The sequence below is a fragment of the Aphelocoma coerulescens genome, chromosome 1, assembly GCF_041296385.1.
Source record: "Aphelocoma coerulescens isolate FSJ_1873_10779 chromosome 1, UR_Acoe_1.0, whole genome shotgun sequence".
In the NCBI taxonomy this organism is placed as follows: Eukaryota; Metazoa; Chordata; class Aves; order Passeriformes; family Corvidae; genus Aphelocoma; species Aphelocoma coerulescens.
This window is the reverse complement of record NC_091013.1, coordinates 10,963,931-10,983,607: the sequence shown is the minus strand read 5'-3', so window position 1 is coordinate 10,983,607 and position 19,677 is coordinate 10,963,931. Positions and strand designations below refer to the sequence as shown.

Sequence of the window (19,677 nt, the reverse complement as noted above, 5' to 3'; positions counted from 1 at the left end):
AAGGTAAAGCAAAGACTGTGAAGTCCAGGAGTAAATGGCTGCACGTTAACAAGGCAGACAAACTCAAAGAGAACTAATTTTCCCCTCTGCCCAGAGAGCAAAGGAAACACACTGACCAGTCCTTATAATAAGGAGGATATTTTGCTGAACATACATATGGAAAACATTCCTAAGAGCCACTCAGGAACACCAGGTTTTATTGATGGGATGTTGGGAGTCATAAATCATGGGGTTGCAGGTGTAGGGCAAAGGAGTGGAGCTATCCTCCCTCTTGCTTAATTGAATTCAAATAGTCATCACTGGGGGCTGCAGTGCATTGTGAATTGTATGGTCTTCAGGGAAGACTTCAACACAGCAAGGCACACACTGATTCACTTATGTAGGAGTGAATCCAGAGTAACTGAGTCTGGGAGAGTAGATGTGGGATGTGTATTTATTTCCTCAAGTGAATGAAATTAGGAAATTCCCAGCTTCTCCTTCACTGCATTATCGAAATCATGGGCAAACATATGCTGGTTTTGCCTTTGTATTTTATTATCTTTCATCACATTATTTCTACCACCAAAAGGTGGCTCAAAGACAGCATCATGACACAGCTGGGGGGAATCTGGGTATCAAAGCCTACACATTTCCGAGATAAGGGTGATGTGTGATCAGCCTCTCTGATGGGAACATCCACTTCCCAAAGCCTCAGACAGGGCTTTCCTAACATTAATCCTGGTGGCATGGACTGAACCAATCTGTTCTGAAGGTCCTCTTGGGTGTGGAGCAGGCAAACCCCCAAAAGCCTGGGGAGCACAGGAAGTTCACAGCTTCAGCAGGGGAGAAAAACCCAAACCAGGGAGAGCTGAGGCACTGAGGTGCTGCCAGCAGAGGGGTTTGGCCAGGGGCAGTATGGCAAGGATTGCTGGGGAGATGTGCTGGGTGAGTGCTGAACCTCCACAAAAACTCCTGCACCTTTTATAACATAATTGCGTGCTTTATTGATATACACAGTAAAGCAGTATATAATACAATAGTAAGGCATATATTTGGTGAAATTTGGTATGTTGTGAAAAAATGCAGTAAAACAGAAGTTTATAAAAATAATTAGTAAATGTTACAGTGTTGGTGTTAAAACACAATATATTATGATATCCAAGTAATAAACCAGTACTGAGTAACGATGAAGTAACATGCCATATGGTATTTATGTATTCAACTACACTGATTATGTTTTACGGTTTAATACTTTGTCATTATAAGGAATATGAAATAATTCCCAAATTATGCTTAAAAAAGCAGCAATAAAGCTTTCAACTTTTTAAATACTTTTTGACAGACTCACTCCAAAACTAAGATCTAGAAAGTAAAACAAACAAAACCCTGATGAAAACAATCGTGCAATCTGTTTTTCCTCCATAATTTTTCTGAAGAGAAGGTTTAACGTATAAGGGGGGAAAAAAGAAGAAACCCAACTCTCTCTCAAATCACAAGTTAAACCTTCTGATAAAAAAGGCCATGAGAAATAGTGAGGGTTCCTATTGTAATAAATTGTTAAAAAAGCTCTTTATTAGGAAAGCAGAGGTTTGGGGGGATTGTACTTATTTTTGTAAATGATTAACATTGTTGTTACTACTTAAACAATGAGACCTGGTCACACAGTGGACACGTGGTGATGATGTAACATTGTCGTATGTCATTGTCAGGAACACCACAAAACCAAAGTGAGGTAGAAATAGCATGACTAGCCATGTTCAATGTTAACTAGCATTCAAAATAAAATCTTTCCCAAGTTTAATTACACTTCATACAAGAAGAGGTAACAGATTTTTTTACTCTTGCAATATAAAGTCAGATGGTTGTGTTTCTATATATTTTAAGGTAAAATTAAAAGCTGGTTAAGAAAATGAAGTGGTAAAGCTTTTGCTGACAGCACCTCATACCCAAACCTCTCTCTCACGAGCTGCAGTCAAACCGGCTTATCTCTTTCTCTATCAGCTCCTCTCTCTCACGTTATTGTTAATTGTTGGGGGGTTACTTGTACAGAGAAACGGGGGAGGAGAAAGGACCAGGACCTTTGTTTTGGTGATAAATATTCATGAAGCAGTGTGACTACCTTCACCTGATCACCATTCGAGGCAAGAACAGCAGTAACTCTTCCACAGCCTTTCCCAAAGGTGGCCCACAGCACCACAGCTCCTTGGGACCGGCTGCTGCAGCAGGATGAGACACCTCCAGTGGAAAGCTCTGGGTTCCTCTTCCAGAGGGTCGAGGAGCTCCATGCTCATTACCAGCACAGGCAGCTGGACAGGGCTCAGTGGGTTAACCCACTCGTGCTTCGGGTCAGAAGCTGAGCGCACAGGGAGCCAGGGGGGAACACCTCCCTCTCTTCTCTCCTCTGCAGCAGAGGTGACACAGGTGGTGGCAGCAGGGGGAGAGCCGTCCCCAGTCCTGCTGAGCCACCGAGCCCCAGGGCTCAAACCAGTAAGGCAGTGTCTACGTTCCTTTAGTAATAGTATCCAGGAATTTAGTCAGCAGAGGAAACACTGGCACACAGGATGGTCATTAAATTCTTTCCTTCTTTCATCCGAGTTTTTTCTTTTAATTAATTTTTTTTTTTTGCAGGCTCTGTCATGTAATGTGCTCTTTCATTTAATTATTGCAAACTAGCTGTGTAGTTGCTAATTGCTGTCCAAAACCAGGACAGTAAGTCATGTAATTCTTAATTTTATTGGAAAGATAAAATGTAACTACCTTCATTGGAAGTTCAGGTTTTTTGGTTATTTGTTCTAAGCCAGCCCTAATCAGACAAAACCAATGAGAAATGTAAGGTGGCCATTCTGGTGTCACTGCAGGAAATACTTTTTTTTTTTTTCTTTTTGATAGGCAAGGAAAAGAACACAGGACATGAATCTCTCTGATGCAGTTACAGAGCTGAAATGAAACTAAACAAATGCACTGCCTCAGTATATTTTTTTGTGTTTTTTTTTAAGGGGGTTTCTATAAACAATTATTTTTATAAAGCACACTTTAGTTTACAATCTTTCATTATAACTGTTATAAATTTTTTTTAAACAACCCGAAATGCGTTCCATATAAAGAAATGGCAAGTTATTTAGCTATCAAGATTTTACATGTAGTTTTCTTAGAATTTTTGTACAATTGCATAGACGTGTAAAACCTGCCATTGTTAACAAAACAGTAACAGACTTAGGAAACTACTGAAATCTACAGTATAGTACCACTACCCTTCACAAAAATATAGATTTGTTTTCTTGTAAACTCTTACAGTCTAATCCTCTTTGTAGTATGAATATTATAAAAACCATGCGGAACGCCTGAAGTTGTAAAACACATCTTGCTATTCTAACACCTTGTTGTCGGTCATCACGGTCACTAAGGTTTCCATCGCTCTTCCCAGGTCGTCTGCCATGTGGAAAAGGCTCCCTACATTGTGGCCTGAAAAAGAAAGTCAAAGGAAATTAAATGAAGAGGACATGGCAGCACGTTGGAAGGAAAACTTTACAGATCCATCACTCTCCAAGTGCCGCTCGCCGCCATCCCCAGAGGAGGCTTCCAGAACTCTCCTGGATGAATCCAACAGGTTGTCATTAGGAAAAGTCGCCAAGGGTGCAGAACACTTTAACAGCAATGCTGGCTTGAATGGCTATGGCAAACCATGCTGGCAATAAGCCATCACCCCCCATGGTGATGAAGCTTCATCACTGTCAACGTTCACCAAAAGCAACAATTAAGTCCATTGACATCACAGAAAAGTTTCTGACTGATGCTGCAAGTGTTTGAGCATTCAATGTTCTATATCAAGGAGAAAAAGAGAAACCATCAGATCAGCAGTAATTGAATAAATCATTAAAGCCAAGAGGACCCAGCAGGATACCTGAAAAGACAGATATAGTGATGGCCAAACTAAGCAGCTCAGTTCATTCAATCATTCTTAAAATATCCTTTCCCTTTCGGACAGCAGCCCGGCAGAAACAAAGATGCCACAATTATCAGCTAACTGCTATGCAGTGGTTCACTTGTGCATTCCCCCTCACCCATAACCACTCTGAAACCCTAAGATGGTATAACCACAGCCTCCTTGACAGAAGTGATGAATAAACAAACCATAAAATTCTGGAGATGAAACCTGCAACTTCTCACACTCATGTCCACCAGTGCAGCAAATGGTGATGGTAAGAAATGGCTTCATTAAATTACAGACCAAACAGACTCAAGGATGGGGAGAATGAATTGCCAAAAATTGCCTTTTTAGCCCCTGGCATGCCTTGTCTGGGTCTCCCACTGCTGTTCAGGAAAGTGTCTCTCTCTTGCAAGTGCTGTGTGAGATTTTTAGACCTCTATAACTGTCTCAAATATGCTCTGGCACCTCAAATGATAGAGACATCATGGTTTAAACAGCTGAACCTTATTTGGAGTCTCCCTCCCAAAAAAATATGACTGAAGAGGGAATATAACTAAGATCTAGGCACCCTGCAAAATAAGCGTCCAAACCAAGGACTGAGTGTTCAAGATTTCTTGCAAGGACAAGGAGGAATGAGCAGACAGAAGGTCTTAAAACAAGCAGAAGGAAATGATACTCCACACAGCACATAATTGTATTACTGAACTCATCGCCACAGGCTGATGTTGAGGCCAAACACATAAATGAGTTAAAAGAGGAGTTAGAAAATAATCATTAAAGAAAGATTTATTTAAATGCAAAGAAGTGCATGTGACCTCCAATTCAAGAAGACTCCATGCTGCAAAGTGCCAGCAACTGAACACTTGTAAGAGGGGAAGTATTACTCAAAAAGTTGTATGTCACCCTGGCCTGAGGGGGTTTGAGTTACTCTCTGGGAGCACTTGTGATAGAGTATTTGTCTGGAAAAACACAGGGAAGTGCAATGCCATCTGCTCAGAACTCTGGTTCTCAGAAATGCTTTGCATTAGTCTGAATGCTGAGTCCTCATCATGCATGGTCCTTGAGGAAGGAGCACCCAAGCGGAGGAAGGACATGAGCAGGGCATCCAGGATATGCCTTTCATGTATTGTGCTGGAGCCTGACTCTTACCACTGCACACCTACATGGTGGCTTCGCCTCCCGACACAACTGCAACAGGAATGAACCTCCCCTGTGGGGAAAATCAGACTCACCATCCTCTTCCCAATGCTCACATATTGTGCTAGTTAATGCACTGCTGACATTTCTACAGTAAATAAAAGCCTGGAGTGACCTTAGTTCAGCAGGTTTTATGGAATATAAAAATATGAGAACTATTCAGAGAACCTTAGAACAGTTTGGGTTGGAAGGGATCTTGACAATCTTCTAGTTCTAACCTCCCTGCCCTGTGCATGGATGCCACTCACAAGACCAGGTTGCTCAGGACCCCATCCAATCTGGCCTTGAACACTTCCAGGGGTGGGGCATCCACAACTTCTCCGGGCAACCTGTGCCAGTGCCTCACCATCCTCTGAGTGAAGAATTACCTCCTAACATCTGATCTAAACCTGCTCTTTTTCAGTTTAAAACCACTGCCCCTTGTCCTATTGCTATCTGCCCTGATAAAAGTCCCTCTCCCTCCTTTTTACAAGCCCCTTAAAGTACTGGAAGGTCTCCCTGAAGCTTTCTCTTCCCTAGGCTGAATGACCTCAGGATTTTTTTCTTCTGGAGTACTACCACCTTCTACATTCAGATGCTGGTTTTTTAAAGTTGCTAGATTTTTTTTTTTTAATTTAGCATTCATTACACAAAACTAGGCTGGATCTAAACAAGAACTATTCAAGAAGCTGCCCATTCAACAGTGAGCTGTGCTGTGACACAGCTTTCCAGATATAAATACAAAAAAATACTTGGTTCTGGTATCTGGTATCTCGTGACAGTTTGCTAACTGCACTAATGTTCAAAGAAACAGATGCATCAATCAGCAATTTCACCTATAAGTCATAAATGTATAGCCATCCTATTCATCTGAAGCAAAACCTTGTAATTTGCTCATCAGTATGACAAGTAACTGCGTATGAAAGATTCCTGCCAAGTTTTGGTCAAAACATCGTTTATTTTAAAGTAAATGTATCCTACCACATTTATTTTAGCTGTAAGGGATAATCTCTGTCACTGGCATCATGCAGACTGAGATCAATCCTGCAACTTACACCATCTCAAGTGAAAATCTGACAAAGCCATATGAAATCAAGAACATACAGGAGATGCTTGTCCAAACAGAAGCACTGGGCTGCTCTACTTACCTGAAACTCTGACATGGCTTTATGGGAATCAACCCCTCTGGTATAACCAGAGTGATGCTGTGACTGGGTAGCCAGCTGTGAGAGGCTGCCCATGGGGTCATGGTCTCTCATTCAGATTTGTTGCAATCTGTTGTTTCTAGAAAACTCCAGGGCTCTTCAGGATTTCAACACCGCTCATTCCCAGGAAGACTGATCACCCTTTCGAAGGCTTAGAACAACCCAGACTGCTAAACTGCATCCTCAGAAATTAATACTATTTGTTCTGTCAAAAAAGGGCTAGGTCTAGAAAGAATAACTTCAACCAAAAACACAGACAAAAAAACCTTTCAGACATATGCCACAGGTATAAACTGTTAAATTGTTCAGGCAATTAGAAGTCCTTAAGGACCCACAAATCCCTAGGTACTTCTTAATACCTAAAAATTACAGAAACGTCCAATAGTAATTTTTTTCCTTTCTCTGTTAGTTGGTATTGTATATTTGAAATAACCATGCTTCAAATCTGATCTCCCTCCTCAAAAGCTGCACAGATGCATGCTGCAGTGATCAAGGAGATACAGCTCCCTCTCCCCCACAGCATCCACACTCCCTCTCCACCACAGGTCTTCATTTTCTCTGCATAAAAACTGAACAATCATGTCTTCTCTGGAGCCATCTGAGTTTAGAGCTCAGAGCATGACCATAAAGCACTGCTGACTGCAGTTTGTGTTGACAGCTGGGCTGTAAATGCAGCAGCAGGGGATGCTCCCAGGTCTCTGGGACAGCCTTGGGATGGCAGGATGGGCCAGAGGAGCAGGTGGTGGCTGTGCTCCAGCCACACAACTGGCAGACCCTCAGCTGGGTGTCACTGCACTTCCAGCAGGATTTTTGCCTCTCTTGGACATGAAAGTAACAGCCAGGTCAACTGAGAGTGCAAAGAGCTGTGAACAAAAGACATGATGATTTTCTGGTACTGTATGTGCAATGAGTGCACCCCCTTCTGAAATGTCTGCACCTAAACTGGTGCTCGAGTTCACTGCTTCCGTAGGGCTCTGCTGCTTCCACTGAATGCTGCTCACTTGCCCTCTCACATACTGAAACTTAGGACATTGACATTTTTAATTAAGAAGCAAATGAGAGAAATACTGTCCTAAAAGCTTAGAAAAATACAAATCAGAACTTTCCATTATTATTCATACTTCTAAAGTAATGCTATCAAAGAAGGCATTAATTCCATTCTTTTTTTTTTTAACATTAAAGCTGAGAAAGACTTCTCTGTGCTTGAGGCACTGAAAGGTTGAAAAATGCTGCTGCGTAAGAAAAAAAAACTAGTAGACACTTTGAAATGCAGCAATAAAGCTCAAAATGGACATGGACAGTATTAACTTCAACTCATAAAATCCACAGCTGCCATTTGCTTGGAAAGCAGAAGACACCTATTTCTGCAATCCCTAACTACATCACTCCTGTCACATAGAGAACGATGTGTTTCACATCTGCTGAATTTGCTTTAGGGACTAATGGAATTAAGGCCCATGGGTGTGGGCACAGTAACAGAATACCAATCTTATACTAGAGTTTGTCAGAGAAATAAAGGGGGAGCATTCAGACTTGAAAGAGTGGATGGAAAGTAAATTGAGAAATCCCAACACAATGCATGGCCTTTTCCAGCAGAAGAGATTTCTAACCTTTTCCTGACAAAAGAAAAATCCTTCCTGTTTGTGACTGGATTTTGATACCCTTATTCATATTGAGTAATGCCACAAAATCCATGGGATTACACACAATGACAATACCAAATGTGACTAATGGAATCGAAACCTGGCCAGGTGGGTTTTAAACCACAGGATCTGCCACTGCACATATGGACTCACACCTAAAGCAAAAGCTCTTCTATACCTTAGCTCATATCCTTCATAAGCAAGTGGACAATTGCATTTTATATTCACCTTTGCAAGTTACCAAGGCCCCTCCAGAACCATCAGTGAGCACTAACTCAGCTGGAGAGTGGTTCACTGAAGTCAATTTTTTAGGGTTAAACTTCTGGAATCAGATCAGGCAGAAACATGCCAAATCTAATTTCCTTTTTTGTTAATTACTTGTATCAAGTATGCCCTCTGCAGAAATTTTTTTTCGAGTAATATGTATAAATATGAATGAGGATAGTGGAAATCAGTGACCTGTTTTGCTGAATGGGAGAACAGTTCTTAGGGTGTATGAGATGAGAACAAGCAGGGCTGAATGTGAAGTATTTTCCATAAAATTTCTGGATTGGTACATTCTGCTGATGCTATCCCAACCACTCTTTTTTGATCTATATGAGAGGATCAGCCATTTGAGAACAGACTTAATCTGCACCAAAGATCTTATACCTTGAAGCAGCTGAACCTGCCCCAGCACCTACAGCCAAAGCAGAGAACCTCTGTATTTCAAGGCACCAGATCAGGACAAATCCTGGCTTTTCCAGGGTAGCCTGCCAGTGACTGGGGAATCACAGCAGCTTTGCTAAGAACCCCAGTGCCCTGTGTTTCCATGAGCCCCTCCCTTGGCACCAGTAGAAGTTTGCAAACCAGGTTATCCTTCAATTCCTGCCTCATCCACACTGACTGCCTTCTGTGTGGAAAAGGTCATTTCACAGCTACTGCAACTGCACTCAGGCAGTCTCTGAATATTTTATCTTTAATAATAATTTTCACTAGAAATTCATCTTTCAAACGCTGTATATGGTTGGCGAGTGAAGAGCAGCTTCACAGAGGAAAAATCAAGGCTCTCTGGAAATGCTTTCAAAGGAGCTGTGACAACACAGTGCAGAACACTTTCCTCCATTAATGAGCAGTGACACACAAATTCCAAAACCTATTTTGCATCAAACCAACCATGTCCGAAGTGCACAGTGAAAACCATGGCCCATTTGCATTGCTGAAGACAACACTGTGGAGCTGGTGAATGTTAGTAGCACTCTTCATTCTGCAATAGTATATCAGGAAATTAAAACACCTGAATCTCTTATACCTCTCAACTCTCACTGTTCTAAAAATATATATATATAAAGACTGTTTAATCACTGGAGAAGATGGTTGGTATATTGGCACATGGATGTAAATACAGCTGTGAGTTTGTAAGCAGAACAGCAAGAGACCCCAGTCTCCTTGTTGTGCTTACACACAAGAGCAACAGAACATATTATAGTCAGTGACTGCAGCATATTTACTGACAACATTTATCAATCAGAGGCTTAATTTCAATGTATTATTTTCTCCTCCCCATTCCTGATCTTCCACCTCTGGGAGTGTGTAAGAAAATGCAGATCCCTGATCTGACATTGTCTCCACTGAAAGTTGAGAGGTACACCACTGTTACAGCACACATGGGGAATGCACTCAGCAAAACCAAACAAAACCCAAAGCAAAACAAAACCACCCCACCCCTCACCAAACCCAAGCAACCCCGTGCTGTGTCACACGCATGCTGGGCACAGAAAGCAAGCTGTGACAAACAGAAGCCATGGCAGTGAGCCTGCGTCTCACTAACCTCTCTCACTGGCTTTCCAGGGGCATTTCTTCCTTTAGGAACAGAGAGAGGAAGTGGAATAAATATCAGAAAGAAAGGTAAAAAACCACACATGAATATATATTTTATACTGCAAAAGACACTTCAATTTCCATTTAGAAATTTAACATTAAAAATTGCATTTCTGCTTAAACAAAGACCGAAAGTGCACTGAAATCCCCTGATGATTCTGAGCTGATTTATTCAACAACAGTTCTGTAACCTGTGGCTTGGTTTAACCTCTCAAGAACACTTGAGAAAACTACTAACACCAATTTACACACCTGTCAGTTGAAAATAAGGACTGCAGACAAGATCTGAACTCACTTTCTGAGCATCTTAATTAGCATAATTTGAGTACTTCTAGCAATCAGTGTAAGTGGTAAAAACATTTCCCCCAATGTCAAATGAATTTATCCAGACACTTCACACTGTATTATGGCCTACATACATTGAGGTATGCATTGTTATACATGCCTATTTGTACACACATATTTCACACGGGGAGAAGTACACTGGAATGCAACACACATTCAGGATAAATATATTTCCAAATATGTTTGCAACATGCTGACCTGCAAGCATGGTAAAGCTGAAGGGGCAGAGGGAGAAAACAGAGAAAAAAAGTTCAAGTAAAAAGGGAAAAAAGAGAAAGTATCTCATCAAGTTCAAGTACTACCAAAATGGAGCCAAAAATGGGTTTAGCTGAAAAGATGTTCCTAACAAGCCTTCACAGAAGACATACTTTGATCATGCTGATTCTTCTCAAACACTTCTCACAGCACATTTGTTTTAAAAAAGGAAAGCCAGGTGTTAATCAACAGCAGAAACACCCCCCTGTCCTCCTTCCCACCACACAGCCAGTAACAGTAAGACGCTCACTGTCCCCAGAAGCAGTGACCCATTGTCACTGTCACACGACTGGCAGCTCTGCTGTGGCCAGGCTTGCAGTCCTAGTGAGAAAGTCACTGCAGCAGATGCTGTTCAAGAAAGAGGATGATCTTTGCCCCAGAGCTGCTGTGAATGATGCAATTTTAAATGATGCGTGGGACATTGGGGAGAGAGACAGACATATATGGGAGAATACACCAGTCAACCTAACAGTAACCTAATAATTGCTGTCAAGTTTTGCTCTATGGCAGCCTGCAGGAGAAGGGAAGAGAGGCAATAAACAGCTTTATGGGTATTTTACAAGTCACAGAACAAGAGTCAACAGCAGAGCAAGGCTGAGCAGAGGCAGTACAGGAGAGGAGGAGGGGGCAGAGAAAGGAATGGCATCACTGACCAGCACGGGCCAGAGCCACAGCTCATCCACAAACTCCAGGCAGTGGAAAGGGCTGAGGCAGCCTCTGAAGGCCTGGACAACAAAAGTTGCCATTTACTGGACAGAGGAAGTTTTAGTCCCTTCCTGTCCCCTCCCTCTCCCCAGCAGCATACTTCCTATTGAAAATGATAGCAATATGTTTGTTAACAACATGCTCTGCTCATGGGTTTTTATTCTGCTCCTAAGGGAGTCCTTGACTTCAGTGATGTCTGTACCACACGTGCTGGTGCAGCACAGAGGTACCAGGGCTTGGTGGCCAGGAGAGGTGCCACTTCAATTCTAAGGACTCCACCTCAAAGGCCTGCCTAACCTTCTAGGACTTACATGTGTGTCTATATAGCCTGAGACCTCCTCTGGCACTTTTAACAGGAGTCATGAATTCCCTAAAAAATGCCTTCCAAAAGGGGAGATGAGAATATCTCACCAATATAAATTATGTAACAGAAAATCCTTGGAAAGGAAGATATAAAATCTATTGCATACTTTGGTCACTTTCTGAGGAAGAGCCCCAGGGTTTAGGTCAGCTTAAGGACTCCAGAAACTGCAGCATTGTACAGCTTGGTTTGAAAGAGTCCTGGGGCAGGAATAGGACCCAGCAGGAGGTTATCTTGGGCCCACAGTTCAGTTTGGGTCAAGAAGAGAAAAGGAACTGCCTACAGGAAAAATACTGGAGGTGTTAAGAAACTCCTTCCTGTCTGCACAAGCACCTACAACTGCAGGTACACAGTGTTTAATTTAAATCTACATGAGACAGACTGGATTCTGCTTGGAAATGAATGCATTTAAAGGTAACTGGGGTAGCTCAGCACCACACAAAACAGCTGCTGAGGACAGTCTGTGGTGAGTAATCAGCCCTAGAATTTGTTAAATGCAGCAAAGATCCGTGCTACTACAGCAACAGCTAATTTCTTCTGGAGGAAGATTAAAAAGGGTTTAATGGATTTTACGTTATTTTCTTCTTTGCATATGAATGAATGCGTGTTTCTAAGTTTTAAGGCAAGGAGCATGGTTTGGCATAAATTGCAGAGGAAGAAGATTGTCTATATTGCTGCAGTTCTGATATGCAATCCGTGGGTGCCTAATTATCTATTATTCCTGCTCAAATCAACATTTCCTGCCCTTACAAAATATAAGACGTTTTCTTTTCTTTTTTTTTTTTGAAAGCTACACGGCATTGTATCACAGGCAAAGGTACACAGCAAGTGACCACATCAAACCTAAAAGCAGAGGCACCACCAAAAACTTCATGGAGGACTCTCTGCAGATCCAGGTCAAAACACAGAGCACAAAGCAAGTACTGCACTGCCCCTCTCACTGAGCTCAGGAAAGGGACAGGCTGCACAAAAAAGAGATCTGGGTCTGCAAAGAGCCTTTTTTCTCAAAATGAAAGAAAAATTCCTTGAAGTTTTGTTAAATTTATTACCATATTCTTAGTTTACACCAGAACTGAGTATTATAAGACAGGGAAGAGCTAGTCCACCCCACCACTGTCCCATCTCCAGAGAAGCTCAGACAGATCAGTTCTGTTGTGCCAAAGGGGAGCAATGAGGGATCTCAGTTGCCTGGGCTCACTGTGGTGGGATGCAGGACCACAGCACTGAGAAGGTGACACAATCCAGGAGAGGCTGCAGTATCTCAACTGGAAGAGTATTTGCAGAATACTCCACAGTACAGCAACTCCAGGGTACTCTTCCACTTACTCAGTAAAGTGAAAAGAGAAGTCTGCATCATAAGACATTTTGCTGTCAGAATAAGAGAAACTGTATTATTTGCAGTGCTGAAAGTTGCTAGTTCCACTTAGGACATTAGTTCCATTCATGACAGAGTCTGGCTGATGTGCAAGTGAGGGGAGAAAATGTGATTGGTGTGTTTTAATGTGACTGAGATAAAAATAAAACTCCTAAAAAAGGGTGCTATTCTTCTTGTCATTCATTTATTGCACCACACCACAAAAGTGTTAAGCAATACTTTGTGAAATTGTGAAGACCAGTGTCTGTCCAAATGTTCTCACCTTATGTCACAGCCTTTTAGCTCTTTTAAGCCATCATGGTCTTATTTCTAACAAGTTTTTGCTCCCACTTCTTCATTATCTCCCAGCAGGGGGCCCAGCACTGCAAATCTGTGAAGCTCTCTCACCAGCTTCAGTTAGTTCAAGAACTTCTGCCCCTAAATTCCTCTCTGAGCTTTCATTCACAGAAAGCATTTGACATGAAACCATAACTGCAAAACTCAGCCTGGTCCACCACGAGAGCCACCTGAAGTGATGCAACTTCTTCGCCCTCAGTGCTGCAGGAGGGCTGAATTTGGCTTTGAAAACACTGGCCTGCCAATCTTACTTTCTAACTGTGAACCAATTCCCTGGAGATTTAGTAGTTTGAGCACAAATACGGCGTGAAAATGTTTTCCTCTGTGGCCCATTATCGAGCAGGGTCAAATAAACCACTGAGGTGGCATTTAATGGTAGATTTCCACTAAATGTCAGACCTCTGGCTTTGACATCTGTTTTGAGTTAGCACAGCAGCTGTTTGAAGCAGCTGCAGCAGTTGTGAATTTGCTGGGAGCAGCAAAGTAAAAGACGAGTGTATGGGAAACCTTTTAGATTAAAATGAAAGAAAAACTCCTTAAGGATAGCAATCATCAGGTATTCAGCAGAATTTCTCTCTCCAGAAATGAAACATCTTTTGGCACCAACAGCCAGCTGTGCAAGGAGCAGGTAAGTCCTGGTCTGTTTAGGAAATGCCAAGAACTGCCAGAAGGTTAAACTGAAGAAACAAATGAAAAACCCTATAAAAGGTATAAGGTACGTAAGTTACTGCATCTGAGGTTTGCTTGTGCAGGTCTATGACACCATCTGTTTTACACTTGCTTCTCTAAAATACATTCAAAATGATCCTATGAAGCCTTGATATCCTTTTAAAAACAACTCTGTGCAGCAAAAGCTTGAAAAATATCATAATCATAAGGAATATATCTCCAGGTGAGTGACAATTACTCCTACATTTTACTGATTTGTTTCAGAACTCCAAAATAAGAGCCACTACTTGCATTAGTAAACTATCTCCCAACCTGAGCAAGTCTTACACTTCAGGTGCTTTTGACAATATTTAGGCTAAATATGTCTGTGACGCCCAAGTTCTGTGCACTCAAGCCCAGAAATTCAGTCCTTTTCTCTCTTCACTGCTTGTTCAGCTCTGAACTTTTCCCACAACCAAAGCCTTCAAAGTCCAATTTGCTTCTGTCATATTGTTCTGAACTCCTCCAAGCTGTTATTCTAGTGGCAATAGGACACCCAGAATTATGTCCCTGATTCAAAAGGCCTGCCAGATCCTATGCTGTGACATGCTGATATTTAGCTTGAAATTTAACATGCTTACAGGCCACAAAGAAAACATATTTCATAAAATCATTAAGACTGGAAAGGACTTTTAAGACCATTGAGTCGAACTGTTAACCCAGCACTGCCAAGCCCCCCACCAAACCAAGTGCCCAGGTACCACATCTCCATGTCTTCTAAATACCTCCATGGTTCCCTGGGCATCCTGTTCCAAGAAAAAGGCTTGACAAGCCTTTTTCTGAAGAAATTCTCCCTAATATCCAGTCTAAACCTCTCCTGCCACTACTTAAGGCCATTTCCCCTTGTCCTACTGCTTGACACTTGGGAGGACAGACCAACCCCCACCTTGCTTCAACCTCCTTTCAGGTACTTGTAGAGTGATAAGGCCTCCCCTGAGCCTCATTTTCTCCAGGGTAAACCACCCCAGCTCCCTCAGCTCCTGTATCACAGCCTATTTCTGAATGGCAGATGACTGCCTTTCTGCTATCTGACAAGTTTTTAATACTACTTAATAGAATCAATATAAGAAAATGTATTGTTTATAGGCTGTGCTATTGCTTGTCTGGGTTTATTCTTGTGTTTCCCAAACACCTATTGGAGGTAGGTATTCACACCTGTAACCTGAGATTCAACACACCTTGCAATGGAAAGAAACGAAATTTCACTTGTGCCACGCCTGAGTCCTTACACTCTGCCCTCTTCTCAGGCTGCTTTCACTCTACTGCAATGGCACTTTCATCTTCTATTATAGATTAGAAATCTGAGATACAGATTTGCACCTCTCAACAGCAAAAAGGTTCCTGATTCAGTAGTTTGTTGAGACCAATCAACTCTGCTTCCTTTTCTTCTTCCTGCACTCTTGAAAATTTTAAATCAGATCCCTGATGTCTGTGGAATCTGACCAACCATAGCATCTTTCATGTCATGGTGCCTGCATGAGGCTGCAGCACGTCAGATGTTGGATGTAAGCTTTGTGTAGACAGGTATCAGCTGAATTTAACTGAATTATTAAATTGGGAATAGAAGAAAACTTCAATAACAGAAGTTTACATGAGCTCTCAGCAGCCTCTATCAACTAATGAATGGAAATCCATTTGCACTGGCTGTAGGGCAAACTACTTCTTCCAGAGAGCCTGACCATTCCTTTATCTCAGCCAAAAGGAATTACACTAACCTGGTATTCATGCAAGCACATCAAAACAGACATGAAGAACACAGAAACCTAATCAAGGTCCTAATCTCTTTAGCCAAAACCTGGTACAATTCCCGAAAAACTGAAGAAGTTTCTCTCCCAGCTGGACTAATCTTTTTGTATAGCCCAAGAGAGGGGAAGAGGCAGATTCTGGCTCAGCCTGACAACGTGCCTTGGCCAAGACCTTAAAGAGAAGTCCTGTGGGAAGCCTGGCTCTGCTGGGCTGTGCCTGCTCCTGGCTGCTGCACCAGGAGCTCCTCTCATGACTTGGCTGGGGGGGGGACTCATGTCAATGGCTGTGCCCCCTCCTCACTCACAGCCCTCCACCCAGCTAGAGAGTATTTTTTGTTCTCCATGGCTGCTATTCAGACTGGGAAGTATAGAAGCTGCAATACCTCTTGTGGATGCCTGTGATCATCTACTGCATTTTCAACACAGTTACTGAATGGAGAAACAAAATACGGGAATACATTCTTTCTCTAGATAAATGTCCACTTTTTGCATCATGAGAATGAAAATCTGAAGCTACAGCTTAATTTACAAAATTAAAATATTATCTGATCTTATGAATTTCACTTTTTTCCCTATTAAATTTTACATTCTCTCAGTTTGTTTCATGAAGCTTTTTATTTTTCACTAGTAAGATAAAAAACCCTTTTCTATTCTCAGTGAGCAGAAGGTGATGCCTAACAGACTGACCTCTACCTATTTATTCTACATGGGAACTGAACCACTCTATTTCAAATATCTCATTAAATTTTGTTTCATAAATTGCTCCTATTTCACTGAAAACTAATCCTGTTTTTAAAAAGAAACACTGCCAGTGTCATCAGCTATGAATACAAATTAGCTATCACATTTGGTGAATTTTTTTTTTCACATGGGATACCTACATCTAGATACATGTGACTGTGCAAGATCTGTGTACAACATATTTACACAAATGATGGTCACTGATAAGAAAACACTGCCTGTTGTAACCTTGTGTACACAGCAACTTTAAAAATAAGTCCATTTTTTATCCACACAGCAATATTAGAAAGGTTTTTAATCTGTTGTCTCACATAGCAATTATCTAGGCAAAATGAGGGCTGGACCTAAGACTTTTTGACATAATGTAGAAATAGAGCTGAGGGCAGTTAACAATTTATTGTATTAGACTTTATTCAATGATATCTTTCTCAATGATTCCATCTTTGGATCTATAATGAGATTTCATACAGTTTATATTGACTTTTTTCCCTCACCAGACACCTCACAGATGGTATCTGGTGAGAGCTGAACTTGCTTTGAAAGCAAAGGATGGAGAAAACCTGTCTCCACTGGAAGTTTAGTACAATGGTTAGTGCATTTACCTCCTAAAGAAGAGCCCCTGGGTGATGTGTGAAATCTGTGCAAGAGCCCTGCAGGGAGTCAATGCCCCCTGAAATCTACTTATCAGGCTGGCAATACCGGGACCTGCTCTTGCCAAGGGGTTCATGTCTGAGCCTCCTTTTTACAGCAACAGCCAATATCCCAAACTCCCCATCTCCTGCTAGGGAATCTCAGCCATTTTTCTTGGCAGCAGAGTATTTTCTTCTGGGCTCAGAAAAGAATTTCTTAAATGAAAAAAAGGCTGAACAAGTAAATCCTGGTAATACAAATGCTTATTTTTAGCAAACAACAGGAATGAGCAAAATAGAATCACTGGAAGAAATGCTGTGGCTGTATGTACAAGTGCAGCCTACGCAGCACAAACAAGCACCCTACTCATTTTTCCTCCGTGCCTCTGGACCTGAGGGCCACATGGTTGAGAACTTTGACTTAGAACTTTAATTTTATTTCAAACCACATTCTTGGAGAAAGATAAGGACAGAATAAAAATGTGCTAAGACATGTATTAAAAAATAAATCATCAAGGGGGATCAACCAAAAAAGGAGGAAAACTGTGAGAAAAGGAACATGGCAAAAGGGAAGCAAAGAAAATGCTTGGTGAAGAAAGAGTCTCACAAAGGCATTGCTTCATCCACAGATCTGGCAAGGGCTGCCTGTGGAGGTAGCTTAAGGTAAGGAGGAACAGGCTGTTTCTCCACTCTAAACAAGATAGGTTTCTCTACAGCTATTGTTAAAATGAAAACAAAGGGCAGCAAAAAACTTGATACCAAAACACAACCCCCTGAAAACATCAAGGAACAGAAAGCACTTTTATCTTCTTCCCTCTCATCTGCCCCAGGCAGCAGCGCTCACCTCTGGAGCTGGGGAAGGAGTTGTTCAGCTGCTCCATCACTTCCTCCAAACCTGTGCTTGTGTCCTGGGGAGGGCTGAGCAGCTCATCCTCACCTGCAAAGCAAATCCACACCACTGCATGAGAGTCTGTGCTAACAGTCTGCATTGCCCAAGTCCTCCTCAAAGCTAAAGCTGTTCACTCAGACACATTTTCTGCTTAGTGTACAATAAAAATTTCAAAGGTGAATTTTGTTGACTGTTACTGTTCTCTTTGTTTATATGGATCTAAGGGAAATTAAACAGTGAATTTGAGACAATTAACACTATTTTAATTCATAAAAGGGGATTTAATAAATAATCTACTCTAGTAAAAGAAGTAGGGTAAAATGTCTGCTAGGAACATCTAGTTCCATATTTGACACTCATCGTTTCAGCTTCTCTTATTCTATTAATGGAAAAAGATATTGCTGTTGTGAGTGCTTCTGTTGAGCAGCTTTCTAATAGTGCTGGGTTCATGTTGGCACTCCTTTGCCTGGCTGTGCAAATCAGTAGAAACCCAGATTCTCATCTGCATCAGTATTAATATTTCTGACAGTTTAATTGCATCAGATTGGCGCCCAAGAACACTCAATTGTACTGTAAAAGAGTTTAGCAGCAGTTTAATAAAGCAAAATACATTTCTCCCACTGAATAATTTCTATAACCTGATTATAGGGCAGCAGCTTAATGGGAAATTCAATAAATTTTATTTTTACTGGATTTTTTTGCTCATGCTTTCGTATAACTAAAATCAGTATGTTGTTTTTAATGCAGATCCTAGCCTCCAATATAAATAAAGCACCTGGGGAAAAAAACACACACCTAAAGGATATACTTTGAGTGAGATTCTCCTTTTTTACTAGATGGCTTTTATCTCTATTAAAACACAAAAGCAATTTTGCCTGCTGCAGTAACTGAGTTACATACTTATTTTGAAAATGACTTAATGACCCTTTATTCTAACGTGTCTTGCCCTACTTGAGTAGGAAACTGTCTGATTTTCTGTTAACATTTGCGTTCTTTAAACGTTGAGGTGCTCCATGCTAGTGAAAAACCGAGAAAAAGGGATATTAAAGGAGCATTTCAGGGCTGCCTATATTTAAGCCAAGAGTTTAACAAGAGTTATTTCTGACCAAGAGTGATTTCTCCCACTCCAGCACAAGAAGTGGGATAGAGTGCCTGCAAGAAGCACTTAATTCATATAAATGATGGTCTTTGTATCAGCTTCTTTTATTCCATTAATGGTCTAAAAATAGTTGCTGAGGCTGCTTGCTGTTTGTTCAGCTTTCAAGTGGTGCTGGGTTCACACAAATCAACTCACACCATGAGTTACTTTTGCATCAAGCATTGCACTGACAGAGGTGTCTTAGCAAAGCAATGTCCTTGCAGCCTTTGCTGGATGTCAAGGTGAAAACTCAGAGCGAGATCTTCTGCTTCTATCCACTCTGAGGATTTTATCATCCTGAAGAAAAGCCTTCTGGCCCTAAAGATCTGAATAAAGGGCAGTGGTTCTGCTGTCCTGGTCAAGAACTGAAGACAGATACTGATTTCCAAATGTCCTCCTACGTGTTGATACAAGCTGAATGGTGTTGACTCTCAAAAATTTTGTATTTTTTATTTAAAATGCAGTAATTTTTTTTTCCTCATTTGGATGATTTTTTTTCTGAGCATTTTCTTGTAAATGACAAAATGAGACATCACCCAAGCAACTTGACAGAAATAAAGATACCTTCAGACCTCAGTCTCCTCTCTTTACCCAGAAGAGCCTTCCCCAGTTGTATTTCTACAAAAGGTTTGGAGAACCGAGCGAGTCTCAAATGTTCT

General features: G+C 41.4%; 1 protein-coding gene across 14 annotated transcripts in view; it reads right to left on the bottom strand.

Annotated features, from left to right (window-relative positions):
* Positions 1 to 623: 623 nt before the first annotated feature.
* The window catches only part of DMD (dystrophin), a 1,181,986-nt gene continuing 1,162,932 nt past the window's right edge, over positions 624 to 19,677 (bottom strand). For 6 of the 14 annotated variants that reach the window (XM_069032238.1, XM_069031841.1, XM_069031916.1 and 3 more), the window contains 2 exons: positions 17,836 to 17,928; positions 624 to 3,441 (listed from right to left, as the gene is read on the bottom strand). In XM_069032238.1, coding sequence (XP_068888339.1) covers positions 3,344 to 3,441; positions 17,836 to 17,928 — 191 coding nt within the window. In that variant the 3' untranslated portion in view covers positions 624 to 3,343. Of the gene's footprint in view, positions 3,442 to 9,741; positions 9,774 to 17,513; positions 17,765 to 17,835; positions 17,929 to 19,677 lie in introns of those variants that run through there. The other 8 variants (XM_069032402.1, XM_069032320.1, XM_069032076.1 and 5 more) reach the window with 7 other exon arrangements.